Raw genomic sequence first — 18,376 nt, forward strand, 5'->3', positions numbered from 1 at the left:
GTATTTGCATTCATGCATTTCTCTGGCTTTACTTTATAGTTAATAAATCCCGGTCCAGTTCCAGCTTTTTTACTGGATGGAGAGATTGGTCATTGCCAGGATAATTTGGCCCCGCTTATGTACATCCACCATGTCATCTTTAAAAAAAATAATTGCAGATGGGACAAAATCAGTTTTATGTCAGTTTGAATTCTTCTTCTATAGACAACTTTACAGAATTTCTCTTTCTTGTCCTTCTCACATCTGCTGCCCTTCCCTTTCCACCCATCCCTCCTCCTAAATCACCCCGTTATTTGGAAAAGTAATAACAACCTGTCTCCTTTTAAAATACACACATACAGACACCACATTGCACTGTTAGCATTTCTCTGTATCTTCTCACTGTTATCATTCCTTTTGCTATCTGACCCAGTGACAAACTCAATCAAAATGTGCAGGCAGAAAGGAAAAATGAAAAGAGATGTGAGTGACGCCTATAAAAATTAACAGAAACAAGGGACTGGATTGGTTCTTTCCATTACGCATGTAAACCCATTAAAGTCCAGATGTTGACCTAGGCATGACACTCTTTGAATATACAGTATGTCTAACTCACAGTGCCAATGAATGCCAAGCAACAAACAGAAACCCTGAAACTCTGATCTTATTTCTTATTGTAAATGGAGTCTGAAGAAGGCACAGGGATTACTGTCAATCTTCTGGATCCTATAGTATCCCAGTAAAGCAGAAGCTGGAGCCAGCTGTCCCCAAAGTGGCTGCCTGGTCACACAGCCTTAATAATTTAATACTACCACTTGATGAAACAAGCCTTGCCATGTGTTTCCAATAGGGCATTAATCAACCCCTCAAGGGCTGATGTCTGCCACAAAGCACAGAGCGATGCAGAACAGATAATCTTATAACCGGTCTCCCAAACAAGCGTACCCTTACATGAGATTTGTTCAGTTACATTGGCACTTGGCAGCTCTTTTGGGGCCTTAATGAAGTAATTGAGAACAAAAGCCTATGACAGTTTTAGATCTTGCTTTGGTTGTCACAACAGTTGAAAACATTGACAGTGAAAAAATTGAGTGTTAATTAGGGGTGGTGGAAAAAATCGATTCCTATATGCATCGTGATGATGCGGACGATTCTACATCGATTGACAAATGTCAAAATAGATTTTCTAAATGTTAATTAATAATGTGATGTTGGCAGAATGAAAAAGGTAGAACTCAACGGCGAGGCCCGTTTAACACCCAGACAGTCTACAGTGCACACACACTAGAGTTATCTTGTAGGTCATCTTCAAAAAAGGCTGCGGTTGCAGGCATTTTTGATTTAATGACTAAATAATTATCTTTACTTAGTGACTAACATAGCGGAGCAGCGATCTCCAGCAGTAACAAACGAGACTGGCTGACCACCACACACTGTGGCATTAAACAATGTAAACCAACTCTGAGGTGAAGAAAATAACTCAGTGTTCTGTCTGTTTCACCTCATAAACCCTGTGCCGGCTCAGCATCTTGGACAACTATGGCTTTCCCCGGAGACTGCTCTCCACTGCTGGAGACATAACGCTAATAACAAAACAGCAGAGCACTCCACCTCCCCCTCATTTTGTTATTCTCATACTGGCAGGAGACTGTAAGATGCTTTCAAATTAATCAATTCATTAATTAATGCAGTTAACTTTTTAAAATAAAAAGGCTGTGGGCCATTTATCTCATCTACCTGTCATGTTTCATATTGTATTTCAGTGGAATAAGGGAACCAGTGAATGGTTTGGCACAGTATACTGGAGCAAGAGACTGAAAATAGTGCCCTTTTTCTATTCATTCAATCGAGAATCCATTCTGAATCAAATCAGACACCAAAGAATCTGAATCAAATCAAATTGTGAGATTCTCAAAGATTCCCTCCCCCAGTGTTAAAGGAATAGTTTGACATTTTGGGAAAAAAGCTTATTCGCTCTCTTGCCACAAGTTAGATGAAAAGATCGATACCACAAGGGAAAATAAATCTGTGCAAACATCAAAAGACAACTTTACGACTTTACGGCTTTACAAGAGGTTATATGCTTTACTGAATAGATTATTTTTAACCTTTGGACAGCCAGGCTAGCTTTTTTCCCATTTCCATTTATGCTTTTTATTTTATGCTCTTTATGCTAAGCTAAACTACTGTATGTAGTGTCATATTTAATGGACATACATGAGTCATCTTCTCATCTACCTCTAGAAAAGAAAGAGAATAATCAAATTTCCCAAAACCCCAAACTATTCCTTTAAGGGAAGATGTGCGCTGTGACAGTAACGAATAATATGTTTGACAGGTTATTGTTATGTGAAGATTTTTGCAAAGCACAATAGTCATATCAACCTCTTTCACTATGCCAAACCTAAGATGGAGCACAGAAATGCCGAATCTATTATCCACATGTTTCTAATGTAGCTTTAGGGAGACAAACTATTTAAGCAGATGGTTGGTTATATTGTTTCACTATATAGACCATGAGCCAGAGCTTGGATCACTTCTAAATACAAACTACACTTGCCCTAATTTGTTTAAAACTAGTGAAAGAAAATTAAAATTGTAAAAATGAATCACTAAGAAACCTTTTTTAAAAGTTTTATCCATTTGCTGAGTCAGGCTGTGCTGCATACTCAAAATAACTTCAACTATGAATCAAATGACTCCTACTGTTCCCTGTGAAAACAATTTCAGTTTCAGTGGCTGCATATCTTCTAACATTGTTGTCAGCAAAACTTGGAGACATTATTCAGTGTAAAACCTTGGCCATCCATCAGAATATGAACTTCACTTTGACAAGTAACTCATCCATCAATGACCTTCGACCTTGTGTTATTTTAAGACCTGCTTCCCCCATCTTAATAAAGAGTTTGATCATAGTTCTCTCTTTCCACACACTGACCTTGAGTTGCTATAAGCCCTGTGGTACTACAATATGTGTTTTCTGCCACTCAACCAAAAGAAAACATCTTTAGTCTGTCATCATTTGGACACAAATTAGAGGACATGCTCAGTAAGCCTCAAATGATGGGAGGGGTGAAAGAAAGACGAAAAGTGATCAAGGGAGGACAGAATGCAAAATCCAGACATGGAGACAGGCAGAGATGAAAAGACACAACAAAACACAGAAAGAAAAGAAAACTCAGTATTTTATTATGTTCTTTAGTTAGTTCATTTTATTCTACCTCTATATGTATGGTATCCTGCATATCTGCTCTTTCTCTGATGATGAAACTAAAAGGACAAGTGTGGGAGCTCTGAACATCTCGCAGTGTTTAAACAAAAACACACATATGCCTACAAGTGCTGCCAAAGAACCAGACAATGCAAACCACATGAGAACCAATATGAATACACACACACACACACACACACACACACACACACACTTAAACACAACTGCTTGTGATAAATCAGCTCCACTGTACAACAGGATTCCACCAAAATGCTGAGGAGTAGACCTTGGGGAACAGGGGGTGGTCCACATGTGTGATGCTCTCGCTGTGATTTCAGTTAGTCCACTTCCCTTTAGGGGATGGTAGATCAGGCAGAACTAATGGTGGTGCAGTGTGTTAGAGCTAAGATTAACTCCTACAACAACAGTGAACATCTGTCTGTATGCGGGATGTCCAGGGTTGAAAGGGGAAAGCATGGACTTCAAATTTGATGCAGAGATGGGTTGTTTGGGAATGTTTTGAAGGGAGTAAATGGATCCTTTGCTGTCATAGAAATAAATGGCTACCCACTCACACTCACTCATTCACACGTTAAATCATTGTACAGTGAAATGGCTTGGTTTCTGTTTTATAACCAAGTACTACACACACATACACACTGGTTATGAGCTCATGACTTACTTCTGCAGGGTAAGACTGAGGTTCCCGGTGCAGCTCTTGATCTTGTTCTGGGCCTCCAGGTGGTTCATACCCTCTGTGGTAATGCCATCGATGGACAGAACCATGTCTCCAACAGCAATACCACCTTTAGCTGCCTTCCCACCATCTGTCAGCTGCAGAAAGAAAATAACCACAGATTCAATTATCTATATAACCATTACAGCATCACAGTCGGCATCATTAAGTAAGATAGGTCAGGATGATGTAGGAAGTACAAATTCACTTTGTATTTATCACAGGATTTATAGATCTATTCCATCACAGAAGTGTTTGGACAAACCTAATGAAAGACCCGATTCTCTACCACATGATGGATGGGCTCCTGTATGTTCACTGATGCGTGTCTAATAGCAGGAGCCTTCATCTTTGAGTTACCTTTGTTTCTTCTTTAAGACCTGATGCCATACTGCGCTTACAGCTTGTTAGAGAAAATAGAGTATCTCAAAAGGTCTTTTAACCACAGCATGTGTGAGAAAAAATATCACAGCCATAATGCAGTCCTTGTGTCCAAAAACCTCACTACCTTATATCATGTAGTCATTTCTAATTGGTAGGTTGTTTCATGAAAATTATGACAAAAAACACAACTTTTCTTTTACTAACACATGCACTAAAAATGGATCAGGAAAATGAATGACAAAAAAGACATTATGAATGCATGTTGAAACATTGAAAAATTAAATTAAACTATAAAGAACATAGTAATAATCTACTGTGGGAGCATGATATGGCACATATGGACATTGACATAAAGCAAACTGATATTGCAGAACCTTCTTCCTTACTGAGGAGCCAAATTTCAACAGCAGGAGTTGTGTAACTAAAATGTTGCTGTTTTGTCTAAATCTATATGCAAACAGAATGAAGCTCATTACTGTTACAATAAAGATCAAGTAAAATGAATCTAGTCACAGTAAAAAGCAATTATGCCATTATACTTAGTACAAAATGCTGTTAAAAAGGTGACAAATGGTTAATGGGACTCTATGTGGTGTGGACACATACCAGTTTTATGGACTTTGAGGAAACAGCAATTACAAACCAGACAACTCTTAGTGTGAATGCTTCATAAAATATGCATACGCCCTAATTTTCTTGTCTCTGGTTTTTCAGTGTCTTCCATGATTTTTTAGTATCTGCATCTAAACAAAGTTTAATTGCAACTTCCCCCATTCTGGGGGAAGCTGGTTAATTTGAAACAGATTCAAGCCACACAAAAGAACCTATGTTGAACAGCAGGACTGGTGTTTGATACCAACCCTGCCGTTCAACATGGGTTCAGCATTCACAAATACTGTACAGTGTTGAATATATAACTCTAATTAACGGAAACCGTAACATTTTCCATACCCATAAGTAACTAACTGTTGTCCTTGTATTTGGGAGCAATGCTGAACATATTATGTAAACATGAGTTAGAAAAAAGTTGCCAGGCAACAATGCATTCAACAGGCACACAGGTGGGCCTTAGTCTAATTAGATTAAATGTGTTATTACGTGTTCTCTATATTTGTGCAATATGCATCATGCTGAAACTAGCCCTGTTTCCCTCTTTGTAAAGTTAAAGTATGTGTTGTCAAAGTAGACTTATACAGTAATTTACACAGTAATGATGACTCAAATATATCTTATGGGTTAAAAATCTAGGAGAAATATCAAATCAAAGTCTGTTTATTTACTGCAAAATTATTATCTAAGGTGAGTTTTGTCCAAAACACAAACTTTTCTGACAGTATAAGCATCTATTAATGGGTATTTTATTACTTTCTTGAACTGACAGTCACCATCACCAACAGACAGGGCAATACTATTGTGTCAGCATGCGTCATATAACCCAGAGCCATTCTTATCAGTAGGCAGAGGGAGGACGGCGACAAATTTGGAAATGTGCGTAGGATGTTAAACGCTGCATCACTTGTCTTTTTCCCATGACGCCAAAGCATTGTACCTAAAACCAGTGTGAGGGTTATTACAACAATTCACTTTCATAACGCTTACATCATATTCAGTTTTTGCAATGAGCATACAGTGTAAGCAGTCCAACTAACAAGTTCCCCTCAAGTGATCACACACAACATGGCTTTGTGTGTTTGTTTTATGTCAATAAGATGGCACTGAGATATTCTTTGAGTTCTTAGAGAACAAAAGCACCCTGCAGCTGTAGCTCTGACCATTCTTGGTCACACAGAAGATCCAGAAGTGTGTCCAAAGGGGAGTGAGGTCATTCGTTTCTTTTGACACCATGAAAAAGGACCACAGAGACCACTTCACTGAACACACACATGGACGCTGACTGTTCGCTCTGTGAAGTGGCACTTACTCTTTCAGCTGACAAGTATATATCACTTCAAGTGCAGCTATTGAATTTCGTGCCTCTCCAACAAAATGTGTTTCTGCTGAGTGTAAAATGACAGTCTTTGGTGTGTTATACCCCCCTCTCTTTCTGTTTCCTTTGCCTCTATCTTTGTCTCTCACTCACATACACACACAAACACACACACACACACACACACACACACACACACACACACACACACACACACACACACACACACACACGAAGACAGACAGACAGACAGACACAGGCAGGGCTAATAAAAGAGGTTCTGCAACCGGATTAGTGTTAAGGCTCTGTGGCCCCAACCTTTTATAGTCATATTAGCCCAACACACGCAACATCACTCACCACCACTCACAACCGCAGAGGGCAGGAAGAAGAAGGTAATGAGGGATTGACTTGACATTGATTAAAACTGTATGCATGGAGAGGAAGGGAGAAGGAAAGGGAAAGGAGAAAACACCGCTACCGAGTACTTTGAATTGGCGGGCTCTTTATGCTGTACATTTTGACTTATTTCCAGTGTGTTCATGCTAACCACTGGCAGTGTTATAAACCAAATGCTCACCACAAAATGTTCCCCCCTGTCCCCCAATTACTGCTCTGTTCCTGCACCCTACACACGTGAGCTCGAGAGACACTGCTCTGCTTCCTTTAAATCAAATTCCAAAGATCATTAAACTGAAATCTAAACATTGTACATTCTGCACTTTATGATGATGTGGTGTAAATGACAAAAATGAAATTAGTTATTCATTTTTTCTACATCAAAGCAACTTGGATACATATGAGCGTTCAACTGAACTGAAAAAAAGTATGAGGCTAAACAATAGAGTAAAACCGCATTTTTAATTTAATTTGTAAGTATTTAAGCTGTATGCCTTAATTTCATATAAGTCTAAAAATATCATCCAGGCTGCTAGGAAATCTGATTCCAAAAGCAAACATTTGTTTTCAATCACAATGATTAAAACAATTTCAGAGCTCAAAGTAGTTTCAATTTTCACATCAAAGAGAGTGCAAAGAAATCATTGAGAAAATCAGAAACAGAAATCTAAATAATCTGTCTATGAAACAAGCCAAGTGCTTCAACTTTCTCAGGATATTTGATTTATGGGTTTGTTACTTGGGCCATGACCGAAAACAGCAGCTTTAACACTACCCGCATGTCCGTTGGAGATGGTAATATGCAGGCGACACACACACACGCATACATGTATATGCTGTTTCATCGAGCACACTCTCTGACAGCAACAGAATTCAGCTAAAAATATGCAGAGACATCGGTTAACACTTGACCACAAATTATAATAATAACCCTCCAGGAATCCCTTTGATGAACCACTAATACAAACATACAAACAGTGAAAAAAGAATTATTAAAACAGATAACAAGCACTGTCAACAATTTGGAATAAAAACAGAAATTGCCCTTCACTTCTTTCATGATCCATCAGACTGGGACAGTGGCTGCTTTCTGATCATTGTCAGACAATGTAAGGGTAAAGACATAATAGACTTTGAATCTGCTCTAAAGCTCCACCAAACAATATTTTCTGTATTAACAATGGATGAAATGACAACTTCTAATGTGAAAAGTGTTACTCATAGTAACAAAACCATAGAGAATTATCACTCGACTTGTGCTCAATGCATGCCCACCTTTACTGTAGCTCTACAGAGCTTTTTAGCTTCTTTTAGCTCATTGTTCTATTTGCACGGCCTGCAAATTCCTCTCTCATCAAACCCACTTCCAATGGCAGCAGCAGGCAGCTGTTTTCAGCAAACAAGCTCTGCTAAACCAACTGTACCAGAACCAAACAGCAGACACACAAATTTAGCGAAATTTTTCTCAGGAGTTGGTGGAGACCAAAACACAGCTAAAGGAGAGATTATAGGGCATGCATTAATCGGGTGTCAGAAAAGTCTGAATTTGAATACTAATGTTAATATGTGTCTGCCAAATGTGTTCACAACTGCAAACATTTTAGCCATTAAAACTTTATAAATATATGATCTTGAACCAGTGTTTTTCAGGATGTTGTAGAGTTCTTCTACCTCCAGGTGGCCCAAAATATCACTTAATGCAGCTTTAACTAAATGCTTCAATGTACAAAAGTTGGTTCAACATCCACTATATGGATTCAACATACCTCCCTCACCTTATTAAATATTCATGTAAAAAGTGAAAGGGTGAGTACTTGTGTCAACACTTATACAAAAGAATGAGAAACACACATGCAGTGTGTTAAAGTCTTCACAGCTGAACTTGCCACAATGCTTCCAGCAAGTCAGTTTTCAACACATAAGCTGTTTGATTTGAGTGCTTTCAGAGAAAGAAAAATCTGGTTTCAACACATAGCAATAAAAGTTTGCTGGAGTGCTGCAACATTGTCTGTTTTGAACATACACTGACCAGTTTGAGTGCTTTGAACAATGCCTGCTTTCAGCAGAGGGAGTGACAGAGATGACAGGCAGATGGTTCACATCACGCTACAGTATGATTGAAACGCTGAGTGCAGGAGACACAAATACTTGAATTGTACCTTGTAGAAATATGTATTTCACTTAGATCTTGCTGTGTCAGAATCAGAGATGTCAAATTGGTCATTTTTAGTGTGATCTGACACAAAATATTGGTATGTTTGAATCCCATATGGGATCAAGAACCCTTTTTCTATCAATATAATTGTTATCAAACACATTACTGTTTATTGGCCAGCTCCAGAATAACATAACTACAGTGCTCTGACCTCTTAGCAACAAAGAAAACCACAAAATAATAACAAGACTGTTATATGAGGAAGCAGAGACGGATTGAAGTGAAGTGAGACAGAGTGGAAGAAATAAAGGGGTGAGTGAGATTTATGAGAGGTACAGACATAGGTGGCGCTAGGGGAGGCTAAGCCTCCCCAAAATGATCATGGAAATATTATGCTCAAGCTTTTTGTGAATTACTTGGCTTGCTGATTGTTATTTGGATGCAATAGCTAACAGGTTATTTTGGTGAGAGAGAGTGAGCAGTGAGACAGCTGAAGCCTCTAGTTACGGATTTTAACAACCAACACAAGCAGCACTCTGACCATTTCCTGAATTTGTTTTGCCTGTCTTGTGGATTTTGGTGCCAAGTGCAGCATGCACAGCGCACAGGTGGGAGGAAAGGAACAAACAGGTGGGGGGGATTTATTTAGATGAAACAGTGCAAAGTGAGTCGTTGGTGTTTATGTACTGAGAATAGATGTCTCAGAACCACATCTGTTTTTGAAGCAATGTCACTCCGCTGGCACTTCAGTGATTTTATCAACAAGAGCAAACTAAATTCTTTCAACACGTGTACAGAAATAACGTAATAATGTTTAAAATATAAATAAAGTAGGCCTATACTTAATAAAACACTCTCCAGCCAATAGATACATTTCAATTGGCATAAAAATATAAAGTTTAATGTGGTTAATGCAGTAAAGCAGTCTGCATTGATTTATAAGTTAATATGAATGATTCTGACAGTATCTGTTGTCCACAGCTGTTTTATACTTTATGAAAAGCTTCTCCTTCAGGTCATTAAATCCTTGCAGCCATCTGAAGGCAGCAGGACACATATGTTAATTAATCTGCAGCCTCTATACATTTCAGACTGGACAGTTCAGTATCATCAGATTACCCAAGCTCTTTCATGAAACTTCTATGAAACTTCTATCCAACTTTGTTCGCAGTTTTTCAGCAGTTCATATCTTATTCTTGAAATGTGTGATTATGCTAATACTGCTGCATCACATTTTGTGATATGATGCTACAATTTAAAAAGTGTGATAGAGTAGAATTACGACTGAAAAAGGATTAGATCGATGTGATCATATACACGGCTTCATCGAGGTATATTTTCATCATTTATTTCTTTAACTAATTGTTAAAAAACAGCAACACGTTATGTGTTGTGTGTTCACATGGTTCTGCCGCCCCCCCCCCCCATTGCTGACTTTTAGTGTCTCTAAGCATAATGTCCTGGCGCTGTCTATAGGTACAGAGACCTCGACGGAAAGAAGTAGCAGAAAGAGATGGGGGAAGATTAAGGAAGTGCAGGAGACAGAAGCAGGGGCAGACATCACCTCAACTTACTTTTATGGATCCATCAGTAACACATAGTAAACTGTGTTAGGCAACGTTCCATTCGAAATTTATAGTCCTGAATGAAGTAAATCATGCGGTTGTTTCAGCACCATCGTGGAAATACCTGAAACAGGATCCGGTGTTCATCTGACAAAATTCACTAGTCTTTCAGCTGTACAAAGAGTGCATTTGATTACATGTTTTTGTCTGCTGCTAGCAGCCTGGCTGAAGGTTAAAAGGTAAGTTCGTGAAAATGATGATCAGACCAAAGAATCTAAAACCCACTGCACCATTAATGTATAGAAACATACAGTACACCTTACTGACATGCCCTGCAACCATAACATCAGCACACAGAAGTAAAAACGGGTTTAAAGAATGGGAATTTTCACGTATGCCACATGATACAATAATATAAAATAGAGACTGGAGACAGGTATTCAATAAAGACTCTGAAGATTATATTCTTTACAGAAAAAAGGCAGCAGTCCAACTGCCATCAATATATCATATCAATATAATGTATCAAGCAGGTTTTTTAGGGCCTCAGCCCACCAGTGGATCTTTCTAAATGATTGAACATTCCCGTAACAGCATATGCATAGTGTGTGTTTGCACATGTGCATGTGTACCCATGCCTATCCTTATGCTGGCACACAAACACACATACTTTCAATCTAATGAAAGCATCTGAAAATAATGGTTTCTTTCCCTAAAGCTGCATGTTAGAGACCATAATAATAAAAGTCTATATCGTAGTGGGTTCCCATAGATAGTTCACTGCGGCTACAGCTGCCAAACCCACAAAAAAACACTGTACACATTATACATAAAGCTTTACACACAAGATTGAGAATCCGGCCAAGAGCTGGCTACACCGAGCCTCCCCATTCAACCATAATCCAGTTGATACAAGCTGATAGGCGTTATTTAGCTTCGGCTGATATTACGTCTATCAAAAAGTACTAAGTTGTTTTAGACACCAGAAAAAACAGGATTCCCCTAAAATTGAAATGAGCAATCATAAAGATAATGTGCTGAGTCAGTGTGATGTATCTTTTCTCAGCCCTGTAGATAAGTTGCCAAATAAAGACAATACATTGTTTGCACTAAAAACAAAGTTTTGTGACCAAGTGCTTAAGTCAGTTTTGGTAGTGGAGTAGTGCAGTAGACAAGTGTGTACACAAAATAAACACTTTCACAATATAATTCCTGTCATATTTTTTGAGTTTCACAAAATTCAAGTAATGAAGGATGGACTTTTCTTAACATGGCCCTTTACATGGAGATTAAGTTATATAACAGAGGGCAATATTATTTTAAAAAAATCCAACGGGACCAGCATCAACAAATCCATGTCATTAATTTGTGTTGTAAAAGCTAACAGCACTTTGCTAAACTAGAAGTGAACAAGCCAGCATTCACAGCCAGACTCAATGATGTGATTGTCATGGTGCTAGGGGACTGAGCATGAGTGGAGCCAGTGGACACACATTTAGGAATACAGCCATATGAGCACAAGACTGAATTGTACTTACTCCAGATGAACGCACAGTAAGTTGTGTGTCATTAGTGCCACACACCTACAATACAGAGGGTGTAATTAATCAAAAAAGAGGTTGACGACTTAAGTTTACACAATGTACCATGTTTAATGAGTGTACAATACACTCTAATATGTTGTAGTCAACATATGAAAAGAGAAATCTGGCCAGAAAACAATAAAATTTGTTCAAAACTCAATTATTTTTCTGTATTCTGAACAAAATGATGCGAGTGTTATTACTCACTATGCATTTAATCAAATAGATTTGTACCTCGGAGTTCAGTAAAGGCATGGAAGTGAACAATATCTTAAAATCTGATATTAAGATTACAAAGAAAGAGAGCCTCAGTAGCACCTATAAAGTTCTTAACACAAGTGATCCAATTCTGAACCAAATCAGCAAATTCAGCAAACTAAGATGCAATCTATCTATCTTAGGAAAGGGAGAGTTGGTGTTCAGTTAGATAAGTATTTTCTCACACAGAAACACATTCATTCAAATTGACTGTACAATATTTGGTCCTCTATTTGGCCAGAGGGCATGAGACATTAGGGTCTAGGGTTCATTTCACAAGGATAAAACAAAGCCTCAGTACAGAAATAAAAGAACAGCTTCTGCTTTCACACAGACAGTTTTCTTTAGCATCTTTTGGACTTTTTTACCACAGCCATTTATCATATTTATGTCAGTCTTTGTATTCAACCAATATTATAATAAATAAGCATGATACCAGCCATGAGCCCTGTATCCTGAGAGGAAGACAGAGGAGACATGGCAGGATTAGTAGCCGCTGTGGAAAATTCATTATAGCCACATTAAACAATAGGTTATTCAAGTCTCTTCATTGTGAATTTACTGAAGTACATGTTATGACCTGGCTGTGCTGTTCTGCCAGGGTTATAAAACTTTTCTGGCCTGAAACAATTCTGTTCATTCCAGTTACACTAAAATAGTATTATTCAAGAACTGGTGTTACTCAAATTAACATATTTAAGGACATGGTAAAGGTGTGATGTCTGCCTTTCAATGTCTTACCTATTGGCGATTAAACAGCTAAAATATTTGATTACATTAACATCTCAAGACTAAATGATGATAGTAATTATTATGTCCTAAACTTAACCACTATGGATAAGTTACTTGATAAAAATCCCTGCTAAGTTTTGTTCACTATTTAACATGAATCAGTGATGCAGCCTTTCAACTGCTGTAAGCTATTTCAAGACCTCAAATGAAGAAAATTTTCAGTCAACAGTCCCTGTCTGAAAAACTGTAAATGCTTTTGACTGCTAAAAGTATTTTAAGTGTGATTTTCATTTCAGCATGGTTCCTGTATTGGCAAGTGAGACACTGACAAGGCTTTTACAATGGATTAGTCAGCTCATTACCGGTGAAGACAGAAATGCCTTTGGTGAGGTCACTGGTAGGACCAGATACTTTCAACATCCAAAGTGCACATCCAGTTAATTAAAGATATGACAATAGGCCACAGTGAATAAGCACCAAATCTCAAAGGGCAACATCAAATCTCAGTCCACTCTTTTATGGTGTCCAAATACAACATGTCTGTCAAACAAACACTCACACAAACATTGGCAGACTGATTTGTGGGAGAGGAAATGATAAGTTGTTGATTCTGGCTCTGGGACTATTCTCAGAGGAAAGTATGTTGGGACTTGTTTGATTAAGATAGATTTAAGTATTATTACTTCATATGGAGGAGCTGTCGACTGGCTCTAGTTATCTGGTATGAAAGGTTAAACCACAAAGCTTGCAACATCGCAGGTTTGAGACCCAGTCAGTGATACAGTGTGAGTGTGAAAGTAAAGTAGTGCAAGTATGGCTACATTCACATTACTGTTATTGTTTTTAGTCGGATTATTTTTTTTTTTTTTGTCAATGGTTCACATTCATGTTTGTAAGAGACATGTATCCAGCTCCAGTGTGAACACCGTCAAGGTCCTAACCTGCCATGCATGCACAGATTTAACTGAAATGTGAGCTGCATGCGTACAAGAATAACAACAATATCACCTTTTGTGCAACAGTCATATCTTAAACATGGATGACATGGCTGTTTTAGCACACATGTCCTGGATTACTTGTTGTGAAGGTCAGCAGACAAAACAAATGATGAGAATGAGAACGAGAAAGTGATATGTTTATTTTTACCGGGTTGTGAGGTGCCAACACTGAATGATGACAATAAAATATGCACACGCACAGAGAAATGAGACGTTAAAAAAAACCTACCTGAATTCCAGTCTGACCGTTCTGACAGCGGTCGCATAGCCAGAGATCAGATGTGAATCAGATCTACGACCACATATGCATGTTGCCCAGATCTGATATGAAAAAAACTCAGATGTGGTTTGTTCACACTTATGTGAAAAAATCAGATTTGGGCACAAAAAAAAAAAAAAAAAATTGGATATGGCCACTTCAGCATGTAATGTGAACATAGTCTAAGAGGCGGGGACAGAGAGAGGCAGAAAGACAGACAGGAGAGAGAGAGACTATATATAGAACTGAACAGTCTTTGAAATAGACCCATCACTGTGGTCACTTGTTATCATCGCCTGTCGAACAGCATCTCTGGGGAAGAAGGAGGCCACCATTGCTGATGTGCTTCCAGGAACTGCATTCTTCCACGAAAAGGTTTTAATATAGATTAGCTGTCCATTCAGTCTGCTGTAGTCACAGCACTAACTTTATCAAGTGTGATCACCAATTCTGTAGTTTATTCAAATGCAATATTATGGACTAAGAACAGAATGCAAAAACAAAACTTGTGCCTGTAGTCTGTCGTGTCATTTCTGGAATACCCCAAATTCACTCTGGTCAACATTCAGCCTGGACAGAGGAGCACTTGAAACAGGACTACAGCTCTGAGACCAGTTTTTCTCATGAGTGGGTGTGGTCAAGGGAGCTGACCTGTGAAATGATGCATCTATTCTTAGAAGCTTAATGCACATGCTCCCCTGGGCTGACTTCTCTTAAATTATTTTAGCAGTGAATCCTGTAAATAGGCTGCCCTCAGAAAGGTTTAAATATTGATTTACTGTGCTGTGAATTTAACTAGAAATAGATGGTATTTCCAGTCTCTTCACATGAGGGACCTTGTTCTTAAAAATCCCTGAATCAGTAAATGGATTTTAACTATACATAGTTTTAATGGGAGTTACCAGTAACTAGACTATTTTCTCCAAAATCATTTTAGCAGGATATGAATTTAACGCTTCGTTACAGATGATAATATGACTAAAAGCCTGCAGTGTCAACTACCATCACACTCTATCACTGAGCCATTTGTCCCTGAGCAAGACCCTCACTTGTGTGCTCATTGAAAACCAGAATGGTTAGAAGCATCAGTTGAATATTGTATTGTGATGTAACTGTTCAGCTATTTTGCTCAAAATACCGTTGTATGATGGTGTATAGAATTTTGAAAAAGGCTGCAGAACAAATGCAAGATAAATTCAACTGCAGGCTACCAATAAATATATTTGCGGATAACTAGCAATACTTCTCCTTCACATTGGCTGATTTTGCTAAAATCGTTTCTTTTTTCCAAATGTCTCCTTTTATGGACTATGTCATACTGGGATGCCGTGGTAAAATGTTTCATTGGCACTTTGAGGAGCAACACCTTCAATCTCAGCCTGTTATAAAACTATTTTTCTACACCGTAAAAAACAGACAAATAAACAAGTAGTGAGAATTATTTGCACAAACAGCAGTTACAGGGCACATAGGGCAGGATGTACAGTCGTGGTTATAACTACTCGACCCCATGATGTAATACTGGTACAATGTGATAATACCGCGGATGTGACTAGTGCCATAAACTAAAAACACTGTATATTCACATACATCCAGAGCTTAGCAACAGCAGCTGTTAGGGTGAGTGTGGTTTGGCAGTAGTGCTGCATTCTCTAATAATCCGTACTCTGTGGTCCCTTCTTAGAACCAAATCTATGGTTTGATTAGACTGGCAGAGAGAAATCTGTGTGTGTTTCTGTCGTGTGTAAGTGTATACCGGCATATGTGGGTATGTGTAAGTGATCAGTGGTCAGAAACACTGCTCCTCATCACCATTATCTGGATTTAATGGTTTGGATAAGATTAGGGTCTGGCTTGATTCTTGTATCTAGACTGAAAATTACAGTACCAGTCAGAAGTTTGGACACACTTACTCATCCAAGGGAATAGGAAGGTGTGTACAAACTTTTGACTGGTACTGTATATTGTTTTTTATGAGTGAGTCATGTCTTACATGAGGTCTAAAAAATACATAGAGGGAGGGAAACAAATAGGAAGGTGTGAGGAGGTGAAGGTATGACAAGAATGAGGGGGGCAGAGAGACAGATCTAGATAGATGACCTGATGAGTGACATGATATGTTTGTGTCACATAGGCTGAAGCTGTCATCAGTCCTTAGTCGCCCTTAGCCTCTGTATACCGTGTATAGATTCATTTCCATGCACTACATCTCATATCACCTTACCTTCAGCCACATGCTCCTTCTCTCTTCCCCCTGCGCTCCTCATTTCTCTCCTCTAGTTAAACCATGCTCTCCCTCTGCTCTGTTTAAGTTTTCCCAAACCAGATGCATTGCTGTTCTGTCTTACAATATTCTTCTTTTTTTCCCAAAAAAAACAAAAATCTTGAACCTTAAAGACATATAATGCTTTTTGTGATTTCCTGTTATTTTTATACTTGTATAATGTTGAATGTCTGTGTTTAACATGGTGAACATGGTTTAACTTGAGGTGAACGTATGTAAAAATGTTCCCTTAAAGCCAAAAGCCAGGGCTTCAGCCTGCTCTGGAACCTTCATTTGAAATGTTACCTCTATGTCCTCCTCATGATGACATCAGATTGTTCGTGCATGCAAATAAACAGCCGTCCGTTCTGCAACCTTTGTTGCTAAGGTTGTTGCTAAGCTTGTTCGCATTAAAATGTTTCAGATCGGATTTCGGCTCAAACATGTATGCGAACGTAGGTATTTGAGAAGTTTATATTTTGAGTAAAGAGCACAAAAAAGAAGCAAAATCCTATTACTGCTGTTTGTTTACGCTTCCAGAAACTAACCAATCAGAACAGAGTGGTCTCATTAGGAGGGGTGCCTTAAAGGGACAGGAGCTCTTTCAGACTGGCTGAACTGAGGGGCTGCATAACGGACCAGTATAAGTTAAATAAGGACTTTTTTGAACTGTAAATCATGCAGTGATATACCAGTAGAGACCCAGAATATAAATATAGACCTGGAAATATGCATGATGTGCACGTCCCCTCTAAGAAATTGCAACAGTATACATTGCTTGGGATACAACTGGCTTCTTTTACACAGAAGAATCACTCATTGAAGTGGAGCTGAAATTTTTAGATGTGACTATCAGACCCTAATATGAATATATATCCATAAATATAAAAGTATATGAAGTTATGTCATCCTCTTATGGTACACTCCATGGTTTTACCTAACATACGTTTACTGTATCAGCACCCAAACTGCACCAGTACTTTACTCTCACTCCTGCCAACGTCTTGAAACCTCAAACCATATAACTGTCACTGTGGCACTGCAATAAAGGTCAGAGAGGGTTGCTGAGACAATTATAAATGTATTTACTGCCAACTTTTCTAAGAAGAAGAAAACCTTTCCTGACCAACATCAATATTACCAAGTACTTCCATTTATCATCTTTTTTTTCCATTATAGAATATCACCTTTCTTTGAAATACATTATTTGCAATATAATAGTGTGTGAAACTGTGTGTCAGAATCTCAGATGTGACAGCATCCAGAGGAAAAAAATTTTGATTTTGTATAAAGATTTTGCCTTCGCATAATTTTAACTTGTCTCTTTCTTTTACTTGCTTTCTTTTGCTATTTCTGTCTTCTATATGTCACTTCTTTCTCTTAAGTTATTCAAATAGCGACTTCCACAATTTTGTGTCCATGCACACATTTGCAGAGACACACACACACACACACACACACACACAACTGTGGTAAAAATTCACATGGCTTCAGTTAGTGGGAAAAGTATCACATCCAAAGTAATAACACAAACATGGCAACCCGAAGCGGCCCCAAGGGGGATTGGCATAGAACCTGGCAAGCCATTCATCATCAGTCTCATGTTGCCATAAGCCTGTACACTGCCAGTTTTAGTGATTTGTTTGTGTGTGTGTCTGTGAACTGCATGTGTGTTTGTGTGTGGATGCAGTACATGTACTGTATGTTTCACTATATTAAGTGTGTGTGCCAACGAAGCCACAGAAGAACATAACAGAAGCTCAGAAAAGGATTATCATGTTTCAGCATCACACTATAGTTCAAGTGGTGAGGGAAACATTTGTGTGAACTTTCATGTGTGGGTTTGGGAGTGAAGAGCAGACTTTGAGGGCAACAAGAGGTAATGTTAGGAGGAGACAATAAAAGACATAGAAACCAAGGGACCATC

At 38.4% G+C, this 18,376-nt stretch overlaps 1 protein-coding gene across 11 annotated transcripts in view; it reads right to left on the reverse strand.

Annotated features, from left to right (window-relative positions):
* The window catches only part of pdlim5a (PDZ and LIM domain 5a), a 64,400-nt gene that overhangs the window by 44,647 nt on the left and 1,377 nt on the right, over positions 1–18,376 (reverse strand). For all 11 annotated transcript variants that reach the window (XM_044373217.1, XM_044373210.1, XM_044373198.1 and 8 more), the window contains exon 3: positions 3,873–4,024. In XM_044373217.1, coding sequence (XP_044229152.1) covers positions 3,873–4,024 — 152 coding nt within the window. The remainder of the gene's footprint in view (positions 1–3,872; positions 4,025–18,376) is intronic.

This window comes from Thunnus albacares, chromosome 2 (assembly GCF_914725855.1).
Source record: "Thunnus albacares chromosome 2, fThuAlb1.1, whole genome shotgun sequence".
NCBI classification, from domain to species: Eukaryota; Metazoa; Chordata; class Actinopteri; order Scombriformes; family Scombridae; genus Thunnus; species Thunnus albacares.